This window comes from Harpia harpyja, chromosome 5 (assembly GCF_026419915.1).
Source record: "Harpia harpyja isolate bHarHar1 chromosome 5, bHarHar1 primary haplotype, whole genome shotgun sequence".
Classification (NCBI taxonomy): Eukaryota; Metazoa; Chordata; class Aves; order Accipitriformes; family Accipitridae; genus Harpia; species Harpia harpyja.
Genome location: NC_068944.1, coordinates 70,261,962 through 70,283,576, shown reverse-complemented (window position 1 = coordinate 70,283,576; position 21,615 = coordinate 70,261,962). Strand labels below are relative to the sequence as shown.

The 21,615-nt window shown below is 38.0% G+C and overlaps 2 protein-coding genes across 12 annotated transcripts in view; one reads left to right on the top strand and one right to left on the bottom strand.

Annotated features, from left to right (window-relative positions):
- Positions 1 to 4,703, top strand: part of LOC128142366 (uncharacterized) — a 45,896-nt gene extending 41,193 nt beyond the window's left edge. For all 4 annotated transcript variants that reach the window (XM_052788392.1, XM_052788393.1, XM_052788391.1 and 1 more), the window contains 5 exons: positions 115 to 264; positions 600 to 698; positions 2,264 to 2,438; positions 3,522 to 3,628; positions 4,116 to 4,703. In XM_052788392.1, the coding sequence (XP_052644352.1) occupies positions 115 to 264; positions 600 to 698; positions 2,264 to 2,438; positions 3,522 to 3,628; positions 4,116 to 4,426 (842 nt within the window). In that variant the 3' untranslated portion in view covers positions 4,427 to 4,703. The remainder of the gene's footprint in view (positions 1 to 114; positions 265 to 599; positions 699 to 2,263; positions 2,439 to 3,521; positions 3,629 to 4,115) is intronic.
- A 5,957-nt stretch (positions 4,704 to 10,660) lies between these two features.
- EFR3A (EFR3 homolog A) overlaps positions 10,661 to 21,615 on the bottom strand; it is a 98,198-nt gene continuing 87,243 nt past the window's right edge. For 7 of the 8 annotated variants that reach the window (XM_052787503.1, XM_052787501.1, XM_052787502.1 and 4 more), the window contains 5 exons: positions 20,673 to 20,761; positions 16,917 to 16,965; positions 15,572 to 15,675; positions 14,899 to 14,948; positions 10,661 to 13,678 (listed from right to left, as the gene is read on the bottom strand). In XM_052787503.1, the coding sequence (XP_052643463.1) occupies positions 13,573 to 13,678; positions 14,899 to 14,948; positions 15,572 to 15,675; positions 16,917 to 16,965; positions 20,673 to 20,761 (398 nt within the window). In that variant the 3' untranslated portion in view covers positions 10,661 to 13,572. The remainder of the gene's footprint in view (positions 13,679 to 14,898; positions 14,949 to 15,571; positions 15,676 to 16,916; positions 16,966 to 20,672; positions 20,762 to 21,615) is intronic. The other variant, XM_052787499.1, reaches the window with a different exon arrangement.

The following is a 21,615-nucleotide window of genomic DNA, read 5'->3' as shown; positions in this document are numbered from 1 at the left end:
CATCAATTCACACCAGTTCTGCCTGAGGATATTACTCTGACCGGCTATCTAAAATGAAAATCTTGATGTTTATTTTCCATGTCTTCTTCTGCTTTCCTCTTTCTGCTTATTCAGAAGAGGATGGATTTAGGGAAGCTGTGGTCCCAGTGGAAGAGATAACCACCTCCCCAGCCTCATTCCCAGGAGATATTAACTCAATGCAAGTCAAAATTGTCCCCACTGAGAAGATTGCTGCAGAAACATCTGCAAGGACAAAAGAAAAAGGCAAGTAAAAAATGAATTACAGCTATTCTAATTTACAGCACTCCCCTATTCCTCTTCACAGCTATCTGAGGATTCAGCATTTCTCATGGATATGTAGAATAACACTATTATTTTCTCCCTAAATCTGGGATACAGAGTGCATAACCCTGATTGCCCTGGAAAGGGCAGTTCACTGACCAGGAAAGCTTAACTAACCATTAATGAACAGTCTACCAACTATGAATTAAACAAATGTTAGAGGCCTGCCAATTGACTATGGTTCAGAATATGTACATTACTGAAAAAAGAGTTTATTCTACCTTCGCAAGTCTAATCTATGCATATGTCATCTCCAGAGACAAGCCCTGCAAGGGGTGGCCAGAGCACAGCTTCCTCTGGAATAGCTCTGGAACTGGTACTGTCTGACAGAGGACCCAATGAACCCGCTGGAAAAGGTAAATTAAGGGGTTTTTTTCCCAGTTATAGCTAATTAAATATTCAGCTACCCCTATATTAAAAGGTAGGTGTATATTACATGTAAAGATTATAAACCAGTTAGACAAGCATATATGTATTGGTATTCATAAGAACAGGAGATGCAGTCATCTGCAAAAGCTTCCAACAGTTTAACCTCTTCCACCAATGTGCTATCATTAACATTTACAAAAAACCTATTTATGATTCGGTTATAAGTACCTTTTTCATACAGTACAAGATCTAAAATGAGCTCAGTGAATGTTTCCCCTTGCTTTTGTTTGTAGGCAGTAATTTAATCACGTCTTTGAGTTACTTTATTTTACAAGCAGCAGAAGCAATAAAAGGAACTTCCTTCCTGCTCATCACTCCAACCTCTTGCCAAAGTCTTGATGGAGTTGGCCTTTTTCTCACCATTTCTGATTCTGTTCCAACTCCTGCTCAGACTTCACAGAGATCCCAAAACATTTCAGACCTGTCGCTACTGTAAATTCACACTCATGGACTGTCCCATCCACCTTGTTAGGCTTCCCAATGAAGAGAAGCAGTCCCAGAACCGGAAAAGAGCAGACATGAAGAATCAACCCAGCCTTCCATCAAATTGGAAAATTTGATCATAAAATATAAGCTTTTAGGGAGCGCACATCGGTGCATGAACCTGGGGTTCGTTCATAGTGAATTAACATGAGTGAGCAAAGACCCAAGCAGGCACATGCGCAGGGTTTCCTACTGGGGGAAGTAATCCAGGGTTGTCCCTGGAAGAAGCAGGGAGAGTCAGTCTAGAGCTGCAGAAGGGAAGATGGGGTTACTCATGGGAGCAAGAAGGATGCACAGGGAACAGAAGTCCCTCCTCTCTCCCACAATCCAACCATCAGCCCCTTCAAGTCCTTTCCCTGGCAAAGTCCGAAAAGAGACCCTCTTGACATCTTTTTTCTTGCTATGGAACACAGTCTGCTCTCAAATCTTAGGGATAATTCCCACAATATCCATTCTTCCTGAGTGGGGAAAGTCACAGAGGGACATGGAGATGCCAAAACCTCGGCAGCACAGTAACCATTACAACAGATCACTGCTGCATTTGGGCTAGGGACATCATAGCTCGAATTGAACTATATTTCAAATGAAAAAAAAAAAACATAGTCATTGCCCAGCTATCACTGTGCAAGCACAAGAGGATAGGACTCTATTTTCTGAATTAGCCAAGAAAGTAGCTACTGAATACTCAGCTAGGTTTGAATATTCTAGAAGAAAAATTTAACTATGAAGGATTACCAAGGATTGCAAAGTACTCTCATTGCAATTCAATCTAACTTGTAATTTATATCTTCATAGGGTTCTCTCTCCCCTTTAAGTATTTCCCCCCACTTCTGCTGTCTTGCTCAGTAGTATTCCAAGAGCCATAGTTCATGGACTGGAGCAATAATTTAGAAATAGTAAAATGTTGTCTTTAAATGTTTCTGAAAGCTCTGAAAAAGCTTCTATCACCACAAGAGAGCCCCCAACCAGTGAAAACATGATGTGTCAGATAACGTTTTTTGCTTTATAGTGTGTGAACGATTAACCTTTCTGCAAGAAAGAGAAAATGGAAGAGTGAAGAAGGAGCTGCCGCAGCTAGGAGAAATGCTGTTCTGTTTAACTGAGCGGTGCCCAGAGGAATTTGAGTCTTACGGTTGCTACTGTGGCCAAGAAGGAAGAGGTTATCCTACTGATGCACTGGACAGGTGTGGGCTCTTCTATAATCTGCCATCAACTGTGGGTATTATTGGGGTGCCTATGGACCAAGCAAGATCAGTATACCTTTTGTTGGACCTTGTATAGCTACATATCAGTAATCAGGCCACATTTTGGAAAAAAAAAAAAAAATCCACTTAAATACATAAAACATGAAATACTCTAATGTCACTAAGACACATTCTATTATTGCATCAATGTTTTGGAGAGGACTTACTAACTGAAGAAAGGAGAACAATGGGAGGTAAATAGAGGAGAAGGAAGAGTATATCAAAAGAGATGAGGATAAGGGTTGCCATGAAACTTGGCTAAGAAGTGGTTTGGAAAGTGATTTATAAAGAGTTAACATACACGTGTGCCGCACTGTCCTTCAGAAGAGAGTAGAGCTTGAGTGAAGTACTGCCTGAGCTGCAGCTAAGAGACCTGCCACAGCTGACTGTGTGCTATCATGGCATGGCTGACAAAGAGGAGGAATTCTGGAGTAATGCAGAGAATTCAACCAGAGTAAAGAAATCTCCTCTGAGTGTTGCATTTACAAGTAAAAATCTATCCCTGTGTGGAAGTTCATAATCGGGGCCACATCAGGTCTAAGTATAGCACATACTATACAGCACACACGTATTTCCTACACTTGCGCACAAAGAAGACTGCATATGCATGATAGTCTAGATGAAGGCTAGTCAAGGCTCTTGCTATCATGATGCAGTTTTCAGATTTTCAGCCAACAATATCTGAACACTTAAAGACACTTCTCACAGTGGATTAGGTCACAGTTACAGCTGTAATTATATGTGTTAAAACAAAAACCCCTAAAAAACTACAGCACTGTTAAACATATGATACCAAAGGAATTAGGAAGGAGGGAGGTAGTAAAAGTAGGAACAGGTATTAGAGGAGAGTAGGAACAGTTTGGGTTGTTTTTATTCTTCTTTATGAAAAGCTTTTTCCATGATATGTAAACTAAAATGTCTCAGTTTTAATGGACATTGAAAATAAAGAGATAAGATAATTGCAAGTACTCTGTGGTGCACAAAGAGTAAGTATTTTTCATTTACACCTAATGTTTATTTTAGGTGCTGCTTTTCTCATCACTGTTGTATGGAACAAGTTAAGAAACTTGGATGTCATGTGGAAAGAAGTTCAAGATCCGAAGTTCTATGTTTTGATCATAAGCCAAAATGTAAGTTTGTGTTAGAGAAAATTTCTCAAGTCCTGCTGACAGTGTATCAAAGCATTACAGACTGAATGCCACCATGCCTGTGAGCTGCTAGAGCTGAGAATGGAGACAGAAAAATTTGGCTTACAAAATGTTACAAAATGTTGCTATCAACCCGAGCTTTTTTCCTAGTTGAGAAAAAGGTTATTATACCACTGTGTATCATGTGACCAGTCAGGCTGCGAAAATTACCTTCAGATATTTTATGGTTGGACACAGAAGTCAGTTGTTGGTGTCTTTACATTCACAAATTCAACTAAAGCCAGTCAGACTTCATCTGCCCAGCACCTTGGTGTCAGGCTTATATTTAGGTGATTAAAGGTGAATTTGGAGACTAAAATTCAAGGCAGATTTGAAAATTTTATTTTCAAAAGCTTATCTACCCATGGCAAATTACACATTGACTAACTGTAATTGCTTTCAAACATTAATTCTGAAACTTCTTTTTAAGGTATTGGTTGGAGCATGTGTGAGAAACTACTATGTGCTTGCGATAAGACAGCAGCCGAGTGCATGGCTTCTGCCTTCTTCAACGAAAGCCTGAAGTTTCCACACAGGCAAGAGTGCCAAGAGGAGAAAGTCTTATGTCAAAGAGACCCTTATGAAAGGCCTTCAATCGGCACAGAAACAGGCACCGGGATTTCCAGCTCCGAGGAGAGCAGTGAGGAGGAAGGTCCACTGTGGAGCGTATTAAGAAGAGCAAAGAGAGAGACACACCATCCCGTCGGAAACTCCAGAACTGGGCAACGTGAAGGCAGATAACCAACAACCACCACGTGCAGAGAAACGGCACGGAGACTTTCACAGTCAGCCATTGCGTACCTTCCTCTTTCTTATCACTCTACATGCTGCCTTACACTTTCCAGCACACAAATGATGTAAACATAGACTAGGTATTAAATGTTAGGCTGTATAACTCCTAACTGTAGTGAAGTTGTCACTATGGACCATCTATTTAGGTCAGATATTACCTTAAATACTTATTTGACAGTATTCTGTACAATTTCATTCGATTTCTAGGTAAAAACTATTCTGATCAAATACCCTGTAGCTGGCTCAGACTGGATCTTGCTGATGGATCTTGCTAAGTATTTCAGTTTTTTAATTAAACCAATCTGCAACTACTCCAACTCCTTTTGCAGACATTCTTCCTTTACTGAGCTTAGCAGGAAACACCCAGAAGAAAAGCTAAGGTAATTACAAGAAAATGAGTTCCTTCTTCCCTTGCTATCTAATTGCCATTTTCAACTCACAGAGTTTCTGCTGGTCAATCAGATTGTGACAGTAGAAGGCACATTCCTTGCCCCAAAGCTGTGTACTATGCATGGTTATCTCCAGTTTTGAGAGATTTCAGGATGCTAAAGGGAATAAATTGAAAGATTCTGTTTCCTGGGATCAACTAAAACTAATGTATTCTGAAGTACGTAATGTAAAGCTGGAATAATGCTTTTTGCTTTTTACTGAACCCAAGTTTGTCTGCTTTTTTTTTTTCAAAATTCACCACTCGTAAGATTCACCAGTTATCAGACTACAGCAGTATAAAAGGATATGTACATCCTTTTACTTGATAAGGTGCTAATTTAGACTATGCTTTGATCATAAAATATTGCCACAAGAAATAAAATTACTAGAACTTGACTACTAATAACAAAGCTAAACAACAAAAAACCCCAGCTAGGGGTCAAATCACTAGCAATCTTGTTACTTTGATACGAAAGATGCACACAAAGGTATAATCTTTATATGTCTCTCTCATTAGATTTCAGTTGTATAGCACACAACAGTGCAAATACACAGCTTAAATAAACCCAGAAGGTGACCTGCCCAAAATGACATATAACATCTTACTCAATGGGATTACTGATATTTCTGTATTTTCTCTGAGCATGTATTTGCAAAATCAAAACTGTACTAGTAAGGTACTTCCTCTAAGCACATCTAACTGTAAGACTGAAAGTTTGAATTCTTGATCAAAAGCAATCCGTATCATTTTAACTTCATTGACCATTCACCTGTTGACCTGCCATAGCTGACTTTGTGCTGTGTTTGCATCCCTTGTGAGATCTTTTAAAAGTTAGGTTGATGATTGCCACTCTTTCATTCAGTTCCTTTGTCTTACACTTTTAAACTGCATCCTTGATCCCTAGTGCCATATCTCACTCCCTAGGAGGCTGTAACAGCACCTCACTCTCACCAGCAGCTTCCCCAGTGCTGAGCACTGAGACAAACAAAGCCCAGCAACACCCCCAACTCCCCCCCCCGCATTTCTGAGTTCAGAGTTTGGGTTCAGTTCTGCATTATGTCCCAGCATAACTTCCCAGGCATCTCAGAAACTAGAACCAGGAATCAAAACAAGGTAGTTTTACTTCCCACTTGAGGTGTCTTCAGATGTTAACCATGACAGAATGCAAAGCTCAGGTATGACATTACCTGAGACACTTGGATTCTGAGTTATACAATTCTGAGCCTGCAAACCTGCAGCAGGATTTAAAAAAAGGTTAATTCTGGTGTCAAAGTTTGCCTAGTTTACGTATTGTTCTTAGTAAGTTCAACTGTCAAGGGGTCAGGTTTGTTTGTGTGATCCTGGACAGCCAGAAGCAAATTAAGTAATTGATTTGAGGATCAAGTCATACCTGCCTTACTTTCTCTTGGAATTAGAAAAGTCTCCAAGAATTCTCACACTTAATGCTTCAGTTTGCTTAACAACAGCACACTTTTATTTGTTCCTATTGACTGAAAAAAAAATATGAAAAAGTGAACTAATCATTTTACAAAATATTTTTATTAAAAAGATTCCAAATTTCCCTTGCTTTTTAACCTTCTCTTAGAACAAAAGATTTAAACGCAGTGTAACTGAAGCTAGCAGTCAGTCGCAGTGGCAGTGACCAGGAGTGCTGCCAACAAAGTGGGCAAACAGCGTGTGGCACATCAGCCAGCGTGGCAGTTTGTGCGGAAGAGCGCGCAGGAAAGGCGCTGTCACCTTATCAGCTCAAAAGGTGAGTTCAATTCGTGGTCATCACTCTCCCAGAAGGAGATTAGCTATGGTAGCCACCTGGCAGAAAGCTATCTTCTCGGCACTCACCAGAACTCATGTGGCAGCCCAGACAAAACTCCCATAAAAACATGCAGCTGTCCAGGTCTCGGGCTGCAGGGCGTTGCTGGAGCCTTTCACTACTACCTGATGGCAGCAGTAAGAACAGCTGCGTGAAGTGTGACCAAGTACATCATCTTCTCAGCCTGGTGGCAAAGTTACAAGAAGTAGTAAGGTTAAGGGGCATCAGGGAGCCTGAGAAAGAGACAGACTGGTGGAACCATGCTCTGCCCTCCGAGACAAGAAATGGGAACAGCCACGAGAAAAAAACACAAGATCAAGGGGATCCTGTATCTTGTTCCCACCAGATAGACAGCAGTAGCTTAAAGGAAAGGAGTGAATGGAGGCAAGTCTATGCTCGGGGCGGCAAGCAAACCCCCTCCTCGCCTACCTCGCCTTCCCAGGTACCTCTATACAACAGGTATGAGGCTCTGGATGCGGAATTTCAGTCAGTTGATGATGGTCCATCTACACCAGAGGCATTGCCAAGGTCAGAAAGGCCTACCCCGTATCATGATCACCTCCACGAGGAAGAAAAGATGGGTTATAGTTATGGGTGACTCCCTTCTGAGGGGAACCAAGGGTCCAATATGCCAGACAGAGCCTCCTCTTCTGGAAGTCTGCTTACTCCCTGGGGCCCGGGCTAAGGACATCACTAGGAAGCTTCCTAGACTGGTACGGCCCTTGGAGTATGACCCGTTATTGTTCTTCCATGTGGGTGGCAATGAAGCTGCAACACGTAGTCCAAGGGTGATTAAAAGACCCTTCAGGGCCTTGGGATGGTTGGTAAGGGAATCTGGAGCACAGGTTGTTTCTTCCTCTCTCCTTCCAGTTGCAGGCAGCGACATGGGCAGAAACAGATGGGGCCAATCTATTAATACATGGCTCTGTGGCTGGTGTCACCGCCACAATTTTGTGTTTTTCGATAATGGGATGGCCTACACGGTACCAGGCTTGCTGGTGCCAGATGGGATTCACCTTTCTCCAAGGGGGAATACGGTCTTTGCCCACGAGCTAGCGGGGCTGGCTGACAGAGCTTCAAACTAGACTTGACGGAGGAAGGGGATAATATCAGGCTTGCCCGTGACAAGCTTTGGGATGACACGCCAAGGTCGGAGGGACAGGGTGCTAGCGAGGGCCCTCAGCCTGTTGCTCTGAGACTTGCTGGCTCCACTGCAGCACACTTGAAGTCTTATGGAGAGGAGCCAGGGGCTCCTGAGGTCACAGGAGCCAGCAGGGAAACACAGTGAAATACCTCAAAGGAATTCAGGCGTGCTCCTCCAAAAAGCTGACATGGCCGACAGCCCAGCTGAAGTACCTCGACACCAATGCACGCAGCAGACAGGAGTTGGAAGCCACAATGCTGCTAGAAAGCTACAACCTAGTTGCCATTACGGAAACTTGGTGGTACAAATCCCACGACTGGAGTGTGGCTATCGATGGCTACAGGCTGTTCAGCAGAGACAGGCGAGGAAGGAGGAGGGGCGGAGGGGTTGCCTTCTACATCAAGAAATGGATAGATGGCGAAGAGCTGTCTCTGAAGAACAGCCATGAGCAGTTCGGAAGCTTATGGGTGAGAATTAGAGAGCGAGGCAACACAGGGAACCTTGTGGTTGGTGTCTACTACAGGCTGCCCGGTCAAGGGGAGCTACTGACAAAGCCTTCTTACTCCAGCTACGGGAAGCATTGTGCTCGCTGGCTCTCATCCTGCTGGGGGACTTCAACCACCCCGACATCTCCCGGAAAAGTAGCACGGTGAGTTGTAGGCAATCCAGGAGGCTCCTGGAGTGCATTGAGGATAACTTCTTAAGGCAGGTAATAGACAGCCCTACCAGACAGGACACAATACTGGACCTGATGGTCACCAAGGCAAGTGAGCTAATCAATGATATCACGATTGGAGGCAGCCTGGGCTGCAGTGATCACACACTGGTGGAGTTTGCAGTCCTGAGGGATACGGGTCAAGCAAAGAGTAAAGTCAGGACCCTGAATTTTAGGAAAGCAAACTTGCAGCTGTTCAAGGAGTGAGTCAAGAGGACCCCCTGGGAAACTGCCCTCAGGGACAAGGGAGCAGAACAGAGCTGGCAGATCTTTAAGATGCTTTCCATAGAGTGCCAGAGCTCTCGATCCCCAAGTGTAAGAAATCAGGCAAGGAAGGCAAGAGACTGGCATGGCTGAGTTCCCCCCCCATTATGGTGTATGGAAAGAGGGCATTTCAGTACTTAAGCAAAATGCTAAAACTCTGCAAAACACCCATTTTTGTCCAGTGCTGAGGATGAGATCTGCATTACGCTGGTATGTTTACTTGTTTCAGAATTGGAACTTTCATCAGCGTTTTATCATAGTGATGAAAAACTATTTCATATCTCACATTTATAAATAGAAATGATAATGAAAAGGTCAGATAACTAATTAGCTGAAATGAGAAAGCCTGGCCTTTAAACAAGTGAATTAAGTGCATTGCTGCTTAATGATAAGACAAGCTCATTTCTCTGATTGACGATAGCAGTGCTGCTGCTCTGAAGCCTGCATTTAAAATACATGCTTTAGATAAAAAAACATCCATTTCTCCTAATTATTAGAAACTGTATTATATTCATGGTTATGCAAATAAGACATGCATATGTTCACTCAGAGATGCTGAATTTTCTGATTGCAGAAAATCAAGTAACAGAGAAATTACAAAATAAATATGCTATTATTCAGGCAATGTTGTCATTACTTCCTTCAGGCTTTTTTCCAGTATCTCTTATTTCAGGAAGAATTTAACACCAAAGCTGTTCCATAGAGTAATTGCTAGCACATGCATTGTGTTGATAAAGAGAAGTCTTAAATAATGTAGCTATGATTGGCTATATTTATTCATTCTTAGAGATCAGTGCTAAAATAATAAAAAAATGATAAGCAGAACAAGATGAGACATTTAGCACAGAGTTTTCTTTCTTCTCTCATTCTCACAGTAGCTCTACACTATATTTTTCAAAGATTTGGGGCATAGCTGGCCAAAACCTAGCTGTTTCCCCAAAGTGAACAACTAATCTGCTCATTGCTAATCTAAAAAGATTTCCTACTTCATTAGATACTGTTTTACTTATTTTAACTTTTTAAGCACTTATTCTTTGGCTGTAAACTGATAAAGCATTAAAGATTTGGGAATATGATTTCATAAAAAACATAATATAATTTAGGAAGACATGAACTCTGAAAACCAGATTAGAGAAAGAAGACACCCACTCTCTAAAATTTCTTAAATATACACAAAGTTTTAATTAATTTCTGAAAAAATTAGGAACAGAGGAGCAAGGGAAAAAAAGATGACAGTATAATACTCTATATGTTAGGATATTTCTCATGTGAGCTAGAGAATGTCCCAACTTCCTTAAAATAGAAAAAAAGAATTGTTCTTCCTGCTTCTTTCAGGGTGCACTATTAAAACTATTTAAATAAATGAATGCTACCAAACAAAGAGAGTAACAAACAACAGTATAATACTCAGCCCCATTAGATAGAATCACTGTTTGAAAGACATGACCTGTGGGTGAGCTGTATACAGATCTTCACACACACTGATAATTTTATTCCTTGAAATTGATACTACAAATCCAATATGTTTCCTAACCAGGGAGGCAAGCCTGAAAAGCATAGCTTATTTATCTTCTTGAAGCTTATTTGCTATTAGGAAATGATATTTGTATTGTTGCATTCTCGGACTTTGGTGGTCTTAATAATAGTAATGGTTTAATCGGTTTAATCATAAATAAAAGTAGTAGTTTAATAATGGTATCACATTTGAAAAAAAAAAAAAAAAAGGGTGTGTAAAATGATTTCTGTTTTACATGCCAAAAAATTATGTCATTGACATTTTAATTGTGAGCAATAAAAATTAACTGACACCTTAGAAAAGATTAATTTTAAATTTTGGTTTATTTTATTGCTTAAATGTAGATTGCACAGTGTATTCTTACATTTATTGAAACTGGTTCATTACATACAGTACATAATATACGACCATCAGAACAACAGACAAATTAGCCCTACTCTGATTTTGGACAACAGGCTACTTCTATCTTTTGAAATTAACAAGGATTTAATTTAGTTTAAAGTGACCCACTACCAAAAGCTGTAATTTTTCAAAACGACATAATGGGAAAGAGAACCCAAAGCAAAAGCTGGAATACATATAAACAGCTGGATACCAATTTATAAACATTGTGACAGTACTCAATGTGTTGCAGATAGCACAGGGCCAGATGCATATGGAGCTTTTAAGTTCTGCAACTTGTCTCAAGAACATAAAGAGGTAAGTGAAACAAAGCAGCTTTACACTGTACAACAGCATTCTGAATTCATTTGGTTTCATTCATTAGCTACATATAACAATAGCTACCAAAACAATACATTTTACAGTCACTCCCATCTCCCAGCTGTCTAGAAAGGCCAGAGTGAACCAATTATCAACTTACAGACTCCCTGAATTTCCAGAAAGGAAGAAATTAAGTATCATGTGAACACAGAGTGTTACAAGCTCTCCATTCCCTGCACAATACCTGCACAACACCTGCATTTCCCAAACAAAGCTCATTTGAAGATTGAAAACATGGAAACCTGCCATTAGCATAAATGAAAAGTACTTCATAAACAGAACAGAAAATGAAATGCTGAATCTAGTTATTTTCACATGCAGCATTCATGCAACAGAATTCAATCACAGAAACAATCCTGTATTTACAGCACAGTCTCCATACTGCAAGAGTGCAAACAGAAATACATTCTTTATTTCTTAGACTCCTTATTTTCTTTCTGTACAAAAGTGCAGAGTGTTATTCTTAAAAAATGACAGAGTGGATAAGTGTTTTACATTGTATCCCTAGGTTAGATTTACTATTTAAAAAATTACACTCTTTATATAGGCCCAAAAACTATTATGTCTTACCTTAAAAAAATCAAAAAGTGAAAACTAAAAGCTAGAGTCCTATTTATGTGTAGACTGTTGTCTGATCAGGCTGATACGCTGCAGCAGTAAAAATCACAACGGAATGCTGTAGATAAGGGGCTGTTTCGTCATCCACTAACAGCTGTGATTGCACTGTTAAACTGAAAAAAAGGTCTCAATTACCTTTTGAGTTTTGTGAATGCTTTCTGAAAGTCTCAGCATGTTATCTCATAGGTTTAAGTAGCTGATATTTCTCTGATGTTATGTCACATCAGGCTTTTAAAAGCAGTCCAGTGGAATACTGCACTACAGTTCAAAAAACTTGAAATCCTTTTTACAGTGGGTTTGCAAATGCTCAAAACAGAAAATTAGCTGGTCTGATAACCATTCAGATCTTAGAATTATGCAATCATAGATTAATTTAGGTTGGGGCTTCTGAAGGTCATCTAAACTAAGCTCCTGCTCAAAGCAGGGCTAACTGAAGTTAATCACTTTGTTCATGGCCTGATCACTGTTTATCTAAACTGCTAGCTAACTTAAATGTCTTACATTTATTATAGATATTTGAGAACATTCATTCATGTTTGTGCTGCTTCAGTCAGATTCAGATAGATTAAGGGACTTAAACCTTACTGTTCATGGCATCAACAAAGGCTGTTTTTTCTTTTTGCCTGCAGAATTTAGTGAGTCACAAAGACAGCCTTGACAATTATTATCAAAAGGTCATGATTTACTGTATCAGTTTTACTTTATTTACATTTGAATAGTATACTCAGATACATAAACCTATGAAAGTTACCATATTTTCCTAATTTCTAGAAAGGTTTGAGAAATTAAACAAAAACGAACACAGAGATGCATCTCTAAAAATGCTTTTGCTTGAAAACATAAGTAATAAATTCTTGGTCTTTAAATGGTTTCATCCAGTTTTCTTTCAATTTCTAAAATATCATTAAAAAAGCTGTAATAAACTACAGAGAAATACCTCAGAATATATTTGTAATTTCTGTATTTATGATTTAAAATGCCCTCAGTTTATTTTCTGCTATACTAAATATATCTCTCGTGTATTTATACTAAAGCAGAGAGTAAAATACTACTGCATTTTCAAAAGTACAGTCTGTAAACCATAGACCTTAAGACATGAAAAATATTGCACAATTCAGTGCTTCAGGAGATTTCTCCTCTCTTATGCAAAGCAGTTAACTTTTAGCAAGAAACACAGGACATATACTGGGCGTATATATCTAAAAAGCATGTTATATGATGCATCAAAAAAATACTTAACAAGTGTCCATTAATTCATTTACTGTACTTGAACACATGTAAGGTATTGTTTTTTTCCATATATTCCAAAATACACAAGTTGACTAGCTATGAAAGCATGAACAAAAGGGAGCTAAGGTAGTGCTCCACTGGTTACATTTAATAAGATGAAGCAAGCCAAAAGCATTCTATTTAGATAGATAATTGAGGTGGAGAGGAGAAAAAACCCCAACCAAACAAAAAAAAAAAAAGAAAAAAGCTTTAACAGGTTCTTCAGTTACATTGCCTCAAATTAGAGGAATTTACAGAAATACAAATTCCTAGAGTAACTGAAATATTCACCTACATGGCAAGACAAGTTTTAAATCTGACTTTTACATGTACTCAAATATGAAAATTAAAAAACATGATATATGGAAAACCTAACTTCAGATATATTACAAAAGAAAACAACTCAAGACAGTCTCAAGAGTTTGGCTAGAGTAATCTGTATTTGGCTCATGTCCATCATTACTTTAAAGTTAGCTTAGATGAAATAAACAATAAAATTTGAAAACTCATCTTGTTCTTTCTATTGTACTCTACTCTAAATAATGTCCAGCAGACTTCAGAAGACACTTAATACACACAAAGATCTGGAAACTTCATCTCATAGACTGGAACAGATTGGTAATGAGCATGTCCAGCAGTAATGGTCATCGTTCCTGAGGGGCTAGGTGGAGGACTGTGTGAGAAGAACAATCAATATATATAATTTATAATTATATGGATTGCTTTCTTTTTTATAACTTTATACACTAATAGCTGAGAAACAAGAGTAAACTACCTCCGCCCAATCATCAGTATTTTATCCTATTCCTGAAATTCTAATGAAATTATCATGCCTTGGGTTTTTTTTGTACTCTCGCCTAAATCATCAACTTCACTGATCTTATGGAACTATGAAAACACATTTTATTACTAACAATACCATTTACACTGCACAACAGATGTGCACAACTCTCTGTAATAATGTCATGTACTATTTTGGGTGTTCGATATCTAATAACTTTCTTAAACAGATATAGCAACGGGAGAACAATTCTTCAATACTACTGATATACACAGAAATATAAGTACACTATGACATGGTTTCTGGATATTCTCCACTATCTAAAAGATTCAAAATACTAACAAGAAAATCAAAGTCACTGTTTTAGATGATGAGTACTCTTTTTCAGTGTACTGGTTTTGGCTGGGATAGAGTTAATTTTATTTACAGTAGCTTGTATGGGGCTATGTTTTGGATTTGTGACCAAAACAGTGTTGATAATACAGGGATGTTCTAGCTGTTGCTGAGCAGTGCTTACACAGCCTCAAGGCCTTTTCTGCTTCTCACCCCACCCCACCAGCGAGTAGGCTGGGGGTGCACAAGATGTTGGGAGGGGACCCAGCCTGGACAGCTGACCCCAACTGACCAAAGGGATGTTCCAGACCATATGACGTCATGCTCAGCAATAATAGTTTTAAGGGAAGAAGTAGGAAGCGGGGGATGTTTGGAGTTATGGCATTTGTCTTCCCAAGTAACTGTTATGCACGATGAAGCCCCGCTTTCCTGGAAGTGGCTAAACACCTGCCTGTCAATGGGAAGTGGTGAATGAATTCCTTGTTTTGCTTTCCTTGTGTGCGCAGCTTTTGCTTTACTTATTAAACTGTCTTTGTCTCAACCCATGAGTTTTCTCACTTTTACCCTTCCGATTCTCTTCCCCATTCCATTGAGGGGGAGTAAGCCAGCGGCTATGTGGGGCTGAAATGCCTACCAGGCTTAAACCACAACATTCAGTTAAGTCAATTATTTTCTGTCTATTACATGTGTTTAAGAATACTATGACACTACCATTTGAAAGTAGTCACAATTTATAATTCATTTTTTATTCATTATATTCTTCTTGCATAAAGCCTTACCGAATGGTGAGTTCCAGTATCTGTGCAAGTCTATCATGAAGCAAGTTTGCCTACAAAAAAAAAATTAAAATTGAATTATTAACTACTATATATTGGACCGAGCTAAAATGAATGTGCTAGGTCATACTCAGTGAGTGTGTTCCACATCACCACATGGCAAATCTAGGCAGCATTTCCTGTCTCAATTTCTTTTCTCACTGCTGCAAGGATTCTGACCCCTGAAAAGGCATGTGAGATTAAGTGGGCCTGCCTTGGAGTGCAAGGAACTATATAGCAGATTTTGCTGTTGCAGTTAGGAGTTTAACGAACCTGAATTACATTTAGTTATTCAAAATATATAATGGGGTATATACTGCTCCAGTTATCCCAGGATGAAAAAGGAACGGACTGTGAATCTAGATTTCAAAGATAGCAAGGAAGACATTAAGATGAAGAGTGTATGAGATTTCTATTCCTTTTCAAATGGTCTAGGAACAATCAAAAGCACACTTGAAATAGCTGGAATCTTCCAACATTGATAATAGTAGAGAAAAAAACTGAAGACAAAGAACTGAACTTCTTTAGAAGTAACAGCAGCAGTGACATGATAATATAAATCACCTTTAGCCAACACATCCCCATTAATGCTTATACTAGTATCTTCAATGCTGTATAACATTTTTCAGAAACTCACTTTGGTTTCACATTGTGCTGCAATTTCTTCAAATGGTGCTTTTTGGAACTTTTCAATCACAAGACGCCTTTTTTCTTTTTCCTGTTCTTCAAGTCCATTGTTATCTTAAAAAAAAAAAAAAAAAGACAAATGTAATCTTTGGCTATCAAGTATAAGTGATATAAACTTTCAAATGTGCACTGCAGAAGCAGTACTTCCATCACTACTGCGCTTTGCTCAGTTTTATCACAGTTCTTTTCTTGCTTGATCTAAGTGAGCAAAGCGCAGTAGTGATGGAAGAGTGAGTGAGCGGCTGCGTGGTGTTTAGTTGCTGGCTGGGGTTAAACCACGACACACTGCATTTTAAGTGATGCATCCATACTCAAGTGAGCTGTCATCTGTCATTGCTTCTAAAGCAAAATGCAGATACAATTTTAGGGAGCTGGTTTGAGGACCCCAGTTTTGCCCCTTTCTTAACTGTGCTTTAATTATGAGTACATCCAGGCTTCCTTTTGCTTTATTATCTGGACGCAAGACTGCACTTCTCACTTGCTGCACACAAGTTCAGCTTCAAGAGAAAAGAAGGGAGTTTCCTCCCTCCCAGTATCATGCAGACTGGTCAGCAGAATTTTCTATTCGAATTTGGGAAAAGCAAGTTCAACCTCCATAGGCTGAGTGAATCTATAACCAGCTGGAACTTTCCAGCATCTAATGAATTTAAGTACCTCAGTGATTAGGCAGGTTTGGAAAACTGTCAGACTGAATTATTGTTTAAAATGTCAGTGTTGTATTGTTTAAAACATCAATGTCTAATCCACAATTTGGACAGGATTTTGGTGGACTAGACAGCATTAATTAACAATTACTTATAGTGACATGAAATAAGGAAACTGGATAATTTTGAGTTCTGGTAGCTGGGTCATTGTGAGAAAAATGTGCTTTTAAAAAATTGAGTTTTTCTGAAGTCCACAATGTGTACCTTACAATCTATTTTCTGAATGCACTGAAGACCTGAAAATCTTAATCCATAAAAAATATTTAAGTTGCTTTATAAATAGTCACTCAATGGAACTTGAAAATCTCACATTATTTACAGCTTGGCCTATAAGGGCAAATTTAATAATGACAGGCATTTCCAGATGCTTTTCATTCAGTTACATTAGCTTCAGAAAATGAATTCACTAAAATTACCAGGGTATCATTTCAGAAATTCAGAAATAAATAACTAAAGTTTTAAATAAATTTACTAGCTGAACAGAAACAAATGTAATACTTTAATTATGTTATTCTGGCCACAACTTTTTCTTTAGGAATTCCACAGTAATCTGGAACTATGCTGCATAAACACGATTGCAATAAATCTTACCAATTGCTTTCTTCAAAGCTTCAAAGGTGATTTCTTCAGTATTATCAACCTAAACACAAAGACACAAAACCCCTTAAACTTCACATATAACATACAGGCTTCTAAAAAATAAGGAATGTGATAAATACAGAAGGCCAAAACTGCCACAGAACTTTTCTGCCTTACAAGTTCCTAATAGCTTTATTTGGAGTTTCTGTAACAGCCAACAGATCGCTAATTCACGTTTTTAAGCCACTGTAATTAGTGAGGAAATTATTATCAGATGAGATCAAGGAAAACTTCCCAAATTCTAGTCAAGATGTCTATGGCAACAATACTTTGGAAAAGGACTTGAATTTTGACAGAACACTCCTTTGGGTCAGGAGTATGCTGTGGTGTTTCTGTACTGTTAAGCTTCAGTACTGGTTCTTAAGACAGGTGTTGCGCATAATAGCAAGGGCTTCCTGAGACTAGTTGAGTTACCAGCAATGTGATACTAAAGTAAGAGATGGTAAGTGGAAGGTAGAGTGGAAAACGGTTATTGCTTTAAGCTAATTTCATACCAGTATGGGCTCCAAATAATTTGGTGCTTATGTCATAAACGTTGAAGCTAAAGGGCTCTTCATAACAAGCTATGTCTGATGCCCTGAGAAAATTTGCTCATTTAGCAATATGAATATCCATTTTCTGCTGCACAAGTACTTCATTAGGAATTGGCAATTTTGCAGCCCGAAGGAAAGATGCATGAACATTTCTCTGAAGAGCCCCAGCTCATGGACCTTCGTGCTTCAGTTCTTAACAGACCTAGAGTTTCTATACCAGTAAGTATATTTACAGTGAAACCACTGTGATAGTATTAGGGGAGAGTGCTGAGATGGCAGAACAGTGTTCATCTGAATACAGCATGGTTTCTTAGCTTGGACTGCCTTCCTTTAATCTTTCAAAACTAACTACATGTAAACACTTAGTTTTCCTTATCAACACAAATTGTTTAGAATGGTCTAATATAATTTCAGATAAAAGATCTGTAAGGTAGCAAAAAATTATTTCACCCAATTCAGAAGACTGTGAATTCTTTCAATTTTTTAATGAATTGACTTTACCTACTGTAAATGGAAAAGCCAGAATTAGCTGTTTCCTTTTTACATCGGTGTTATTTCAGGAGATGGAGCTATAAATGATACTTTTCGAACAGATTTTACTACATTAGCATTGAATTCTCTACCTCTGAATATATAAAAGGTTAATAAATAAACAGCAAAACACCCTTTATGTCAAATATTAGTGGATATGGCTAGAGATAAAGAGTATTCAGGTTTTGAAATAATCACTTTTATACAATTCATATTTGGTAAATATTACTTCTTTATGGCAGCCTTTCAAATTTCTAATTAACTTCCATAGTAGTTGCTGATATTAGCCAGCATTATACTTGGTTATTAATATCATAGAAGCACTAGCTGCTTTTACAACTGCTTTCATCTTATAAATGGAGATAACTATGGAATAAAACATTTTCCTGAACATGTTCACTAACAGACTTGCCACAACAAAAAACTTTGATTGTGCTGACAAAAGAATTGTATTCATATTGTATACAATAATATTAGATTGTTGTACACAATAATATTAGATTAAATACAATAATATTGTATACAATAATACTACAATAGATATTTCATGGATAAACAGTCTTCTACCTAAGACAGCGTAGAAATGATACCATATACCATTAATCCTAAAACTTCAATTAATTAGGTAGTTTACCCTCTCAATCATAAAGCCTTATGCTCCTTTTTTTTGCAGTTTAATTCTGCTGACAGTTATGGATAATGTTATACTTACTAATCTACATAGCAAGAGAACCTGATTTAATATCCTTGTGGACTTTTTTCTTTTTTTTCTCCTCTGCAGTCACATCCAGTGTATCATCTTATGTTGCAGCTGGCCAAAAACACGCATTATGAGGGAATAAGAATTAGCAAAAATTATGGAGCACCAATATTGAAGGAACACGCTGCCCAGAGAAGTGGTTGAGTCACCATCCCTGGAGGTGTTTGAAAAACACGTAGATGTGGCACTTAGGAGGGACATAGTTTAGTGGCAGACTTGCTAACGCTAGGTTAATGGTTGGACTCGATGATCTTAAGGGTGTTTTCCAACCTAAATAATTCCATGATTCTATGAATAACTGATTGCAAGATCATAATATTGGAGCCTCATCATGACCGACAAGTTCATTCTGGTCTACCTACCAGTTTTTCAGTTGTTCATGATCAAGGTGCAGTCAGCAAATTGGAAAATATTGGTTTTTCCTTTGCATTGTAAACAAACATTGTAAAGCAACTAAAGGAGGAATACTTTGTTTCATGTGTTTCTAATTAATAAAATTCTTGTTTTTAAGAGAGACAAACAGTAATTCATTAACCAAGACACCGTACCACATTGAACTGAGAACCCATACAAAGGTTTTTATTTATCTACAACTGCTGTATCCTCTTCAAAAACATCTATATATCAATGCTTAACATAATATCAGCATAATCATTTGAATCTGAAATGGAAACATCTCTCATTTAATTCTACTTTCAAGAGAGGTGTTCAATCATATATAATAGATGATTTTAAAAAAGGATACTAATGGCAAACACCCCCATTCCTGTTAGGAGCATTTACTTTCTTCAGAAAGCTAAAGATTGTGATAATCTGGCTTATTTTTCAAACACTTTTTTCTTCTTTCTCCTTAACTTTTATCTAGTTTATGCTTGCTAAAGCACAATAGCAAGAAGTGAACACAAAATATCATCTGAGGTACCATCAGCACAAAGCAGAAAGCAATAATAATAACAATGATGCAAAACATAAATCATTTCTGTCAGTAAGTTCTAAAATGAAGCTTGTTCCTTTGCAATAGCTTAATACTGCTTTTTTAACTAACATTCAGCTTGACTCTGTCCACACATTCTGTTTCATGTCCCTAGCCGGTTTGTGCTTGAAGACAGTAAAGGTAGGATTCATTTGCAGGTACAAATACCTCAATTTCAACCTCTAATTTCCATCACAGCCAGGAGAAATCTCATTAATAAAAATCAGCAGAATTTTGGAAAAGGTTCAGTAGAAATAGAAATTTATTTTAAGAAATACTTCAAATGAATTGTCAAAAGTTGTGCGGTAATTTTAATTATAATACAGTCTTCCTAAGGGATAATAAGCACCAGCTCCTGTACCCTACATATGAACTTTTTGTTGCTACTTTATCCTTCCTGTGACTTTAAAGGGCTGTGTGCTTAACTCTTCTGGAAGGGAAAAGTGATACTGTAACACAGTGGTGTAGGTAGCCTGACCCTCTCAAAGACAGCAGGTCTCCCCCTAGTCTTACACCTGTCAGCCCCATGTGGGTGAACAAGACTCTTGGATACTTCAAATGATGCAGGGATATAGACGCAGGAATTTATCTGATACCTCAAAATGCAAAGAAAATATTTTAGAATATTTACTCATAAAATATTAGTTGTTTGGCATATATATGTATTGCTACCCCATATTCTGCAGTACTATCTGTAAAAACTATAGTGACAAAATACTTTATATTTTTATACAGTGAGATCAGTATCAGTATCTTTGACAACACATTTCTGCAAACACAGGAGTTAAAAAAAAACAAAACACCAAAGCATTTAACATTACTAGAACAACTAGACATTAGACTTTCTGGGACAACTTCATTTGCATTTCCCCCCCAAGATGCTGCTTTAAAATATCCCGTTACTTTCATACCTTATCCTCTGTGTTGTTGCCAGGCAGAATATCCACCTGAATAGATACCGTGTCCACAATGCTCTTCCTCCTGGAGAGTCTGTCCTCATCTAGAAGAAAAACAACTTATCTCACTTTCTGTGTAACAGCTGAAACATGATCAATCAAATTTCTACACATCAGATGCAGATTTGTTTCTATATGCGTATTTAACCCAAGATCATCTATTTTATCATTTGGATTGTTGTGAAAAACAATCAATTACTACTCTAAATTATTAAATATGAAGGAAAGTGACCTCTTTATTGTCCCTTTCCCCCTCTTATCCCAGATCTTGCCAACTTTCCCTTGAAAGCCCAGAATTTAAAAAAAATGAGATGAGATCTTATTCAAATGCATAATAAATAACATAGCACATGATGATATATTGCTGCAGAGTAATTTACAAAAGCCTGAACTTATTTTTTTGGTTGTGAAACTGAAATATTAAGGTCTCAAATTGAAGGTATTCTGAAACAGGAAAGGGCTTCTTGGAAGATGACTCATTGACAGAAAAAATAAAGATTTCTGAATGGAAATGAACAATCCTTCCTTATTCTTGTTACTACAAGTACCATATTCAGTGAGTCTAAAAATCTACTTGGTGAAAAAAATTCTCTCCGTTTCTAACTTCCTACAAACATTTTAGCAAGTCCAGCTGGCCTAAAAAGTTGTCAGAATAACACCAACTGTGCTGATACTAAAAGGAGCACAACAATTTCATTAATGCTTAAGCAGATTATGATCAAATGATCCATCAGTCAATGGATTTTCCTTTTGTGACTGCGTTCCTGAGACAACACACCAATAATCTTTCCTCACTTTTGACATTTAATATATTAACATAAGATTTAAAAAAACAGTAAAAATACATTTACAGAGGTGTCATGAGGTTCCTCTAACAAATGGAGACTTGAGTGGCCTG